At 48.0% G+C, this 3370-nt stretch overlaps 1 protein-coding gene across 1 annotated transcript in view; it reads left to right on the top strand.

The window, feature by feature from the left end:
* The window catches only part of FANCA (Fanconi anemia, complementation group A), a 44049-nt gene that overhangs the window by 15362 nt on the left and 25317 nt on the right, over positions 1-3370 (top strand). The window contains exon 7 of the mRNA XM_006902866.1: positions 2694-2806. Within this exon, the coding sequence (XP_006902928.1) occupies positions 2694-2806 (113 nt within the window). The remainder of the gene's footprint in view (positions 1-2693; positions 2807-3370) is intronic.

The following is a 3370-nucleotide window of genomic DNA, read 5'->3' as shown; positions in this document are numbered from 1 at the left end:
AAAAAAAAAGATTACCTATAGAAAAGGGAACAAACCTAGAGAGCACAAACTTGTGAGTTACAAATAGAAGGGCTCTGGGGTGTTACTTAAAGGTGTACTGGAGGAGAGGGTGGAGGAAAGTAGCTTAGATAAAATTCTCTGTACACCCTAGGCAGTTTTTCCTACCCAGGGGTCGGATGGCACAATCTGAGGACTGAGGAGCTCACTCCAAGGGCCGGCTCACCCCAGGGCTGAACATGGCTCTCGCTCCAGGGCTGAACACAGCTCGCCCTGGGGCCAGAACGGCTTACTCTAGGGGCCAGACAACACACCTTAGGGGCTGGATGGCACACTCCCCCACCAAATTCCCCCCCAAGTCTGGACTTCACACCTCACCGAAGACCATGTGGCCAGGGACAGTGTCCCCAATTCCAACACCACCACCCTTACCCCCCTCTCCAGTAAGTGGTCATACTGTAATTTGAAGTAGGTGTCACTGCCCTCCCCCTTTATAAATGGAGAAGGGAACCTGAGAGTGAACACATACACACACACCCCCAGTTTAAACAGTTCTTGGCAGCGGCAGTCAGCAGATCAAAAGATGTGCATTTAGGATATCTGCCGTCTTGGACATGCTGTCACTGTTAAGTGTCCTCAAGTCGTAGGTAGCTCACAGTGACTCATCAATCCAGTGTGTTGGTGACCTTCCTCTCTGGCCTGCCCAAGGAAACCCTAACCTGTTACTGCATCTCCTGCTGCCACCATCTTGGCTCCAAGAATTCTCCCCAGAACAAGTCCACTCTTTGGAGGTGTGGCGGCTCCCCTGCACCAGCTGGGGTGGGGACGGTGCCTACTGTCTATCCCAGGTGAGGGGATCCCTGGGGTCCGGCGGTGGGAGCCTCGTGGAGCTGTAGGGGTGGTGCGCGCTCAGCAGCAAGGAGCTGGGAGCCACGGGACTCACCCATTGCTCCCTGGGTATCCTTGATCTCCTGCTGTTGGGCCTCAATCCGCACCGAAGACCAGTCATCAGCTGTTTAACTGTTCAATCATGGCCCTCCTCTATGTGGTCTGCTGCTCCCGCAGCTCGCCACGCTGTTTCTGCTGCTTCTGCCATCTTGGAATTTAAAATTATTATTTTGTATATGTACCTTCAAATCGGATCTGACTGGTACAGGAAGAGATTGTCCTTCTCCAGCATAGCATCTGGTGGATTTGAACTGTGCACCTCTGGGCTTGCAGCTTCTTGCCACTAGGCCACCAGAGCTCCCTTTGGAGAAGAGTCTTGAATGTACAATGGATATAGGAGAACAAATAGGTCTGTCTTAGAGAGGGTGAAACCAAGTTTATTCTTAGAAGCAAGGAGTTGAAGCTCAATCTCACATACTTTGGGCATGTGGTTAGGAGGGACCAGTCCTTGGAGGACAACATCATGCTTGGAAGAATGGAGGGAGACAGAGCAGGAGAGGAAGACCCTGGATGAGATGGATTGATACGATAATTGGGATAATGGAATTAGGTACATCAGCGTCAGCAAGACTGGCTGAGGATAGGGCAGGCTTCAGAGCTGTTGTACTCAGGGTGGTTATGAGTCACAGGTGACTCAACAGCACATATAACAACAAAGAAAAAGTTGAAGAGTTGGAGTTAATTTAATCTAAAAACCATTGTAAATCAAATGATATTAACAAGAAAATGAACAGAGCCCACAGAATGAGGGAAATATTTGCAGGTCATGTTTCTGCAGAGTGTCGTATCTTGAACATAAGAAAATCCAGTTTAAAAATGGGCAAAGTATCTGAATAGCTGTTTCTCTGAAGAAGATACACAAATAGTCACTAGACCCATGACAACAGGTCGTTAATCATTACTTTTTGACATAGAAAAACTACCACTCTCCAACCACCAGGATGAGTAGAATATCAAAGTAGGACAGTTAAAGGTGTTACTGAGGAAAGGAGAAATTTGAACTCTCCAGCATTGCTCTTGGGAACCTCAATAGTGCACCATTTTGAAAAACAAATTTGATGGGTTTTCTGTGTTCATTGGAGTAGTTCTTCTCCAAGTGAATTGCAAACTTGTGTCCTGTGTCCAAAAACTTGTATATGCATGTTTGTAGCCGTGACATTCATAAGAGCCTACAGGCAAAACCAGCCTCTGTCTATTAACTGATGGCTGGATTGTTATTATTTATTCAGTTGCAGAAGGAGTCAATTTCTGATACCTGCTGTAGCGGATTTACCTCAGAAACATTTGTTGGTTTATGAAAGAGGCATATATGGGGCACGCTGTGTGATTGTATTTAAATAAACCATGTAAGCCAGCTGAGTAAATCCACAGAGACTGAAGCACGATGGGTAAGATGACTGGGATTGGCAGTGGCACTGATTGCAGTGGGCAGCATGAGGAGTGTTGTGATCTGGACACAGTTGCTCCTGGCCTCGCCTGGTCTGCCAACTGGAAGCTGGCAGTGGTCCCAGAATGAGGGAAGTAGTGCCTGGATGGAGAGGATGGATTGATTGCTCAGCAGACCTCAGCACCCCTTCCCTGGTTGGTCTTGTGTTAGTTGACCCTGCTGGGAGCCCTTTGTGCCTGCCTGTGGGCAGAGGCCATGGCAGCTGCATGTGTAATCACAGCCATCCCTCCTTGTGACATGAGGGTTCAAATGTGCTGATAGTAACAGAGAAACGCTAACTCCAGCTACACTTTGTCCACAGACACCCGGACACGCGGGTCCTGGTAGCCTGGCTGTGCAAGAACCTGGACCTTCTGTGTGAGCAGGTGGAAGCCCCAAGCCTGTCTAGTGACATCACCAGGGCCATGCTTGCTGGTGAGTACAGCCTAAGTTGTGGGAGATGAGGATGAGGGCCCTGTGTTGTTGTCCTGCCTGCACTGATCTGTTGGGTAATATGATGAGGCAGCACTAGTGAGTGCTAATTAATCACTTTTCTCCTTGTGAGACAGTCGTCTTTCCTCCTTGCTCTGAGTCCTCTGCCCTGCCTCCGCTGGTGTCCAGGACATGAACTAGTCAAGCAGAGTGGCATGCTCCACATGGGTGCCACGAGGGCGTGAACCAGCGAGGCACTGGAGTTGCATGTTCCACACATTCCACGAGGGCGTGAATCAATGAGGTGCCACAGCAAGGTTCACACAGGTGCCAAAAGGCACATGCATTTACTGTGCAGGGGTGGATACCCTGTGGGATTTTTTTTCCTTTGCAAAATATATGTTCTTTAAAACATTTCTCCTAAAATCTTAGTAGTGGTGGCTGCTTATGACACATGTTGCTTTTGTGATCTGGACCTGGATAATGTTGTCATCTCTGATAATCTTTGAATTTAAAAAAAATTTATAGATGAAAAGTAGAGTGAAATAGTAAATTAACTAGTAAATA

Source organism: Elephantulus edwardii, unplaced genomic scaffold, assembly GCF_000299155.1.
Source record: "Elephantulus edwardii isolate Elephantulus edwardi_28Jun2011 unplaced genomic scaffold, EleEdw1.0 scaffold00463, whole genome shotgun sequence".
In the NCBI taxonomy this organism is placed as follows: domain Eukaryota; kingdom Metazoa; phylum Chordata; class Mammalia; order Macroscelidea; family Macroscelididae; genus Elephantulus; species Elephantulus edwardii.
This window is presented reverse-complemented; position numbering and strand designations above follow the sequence as displayed.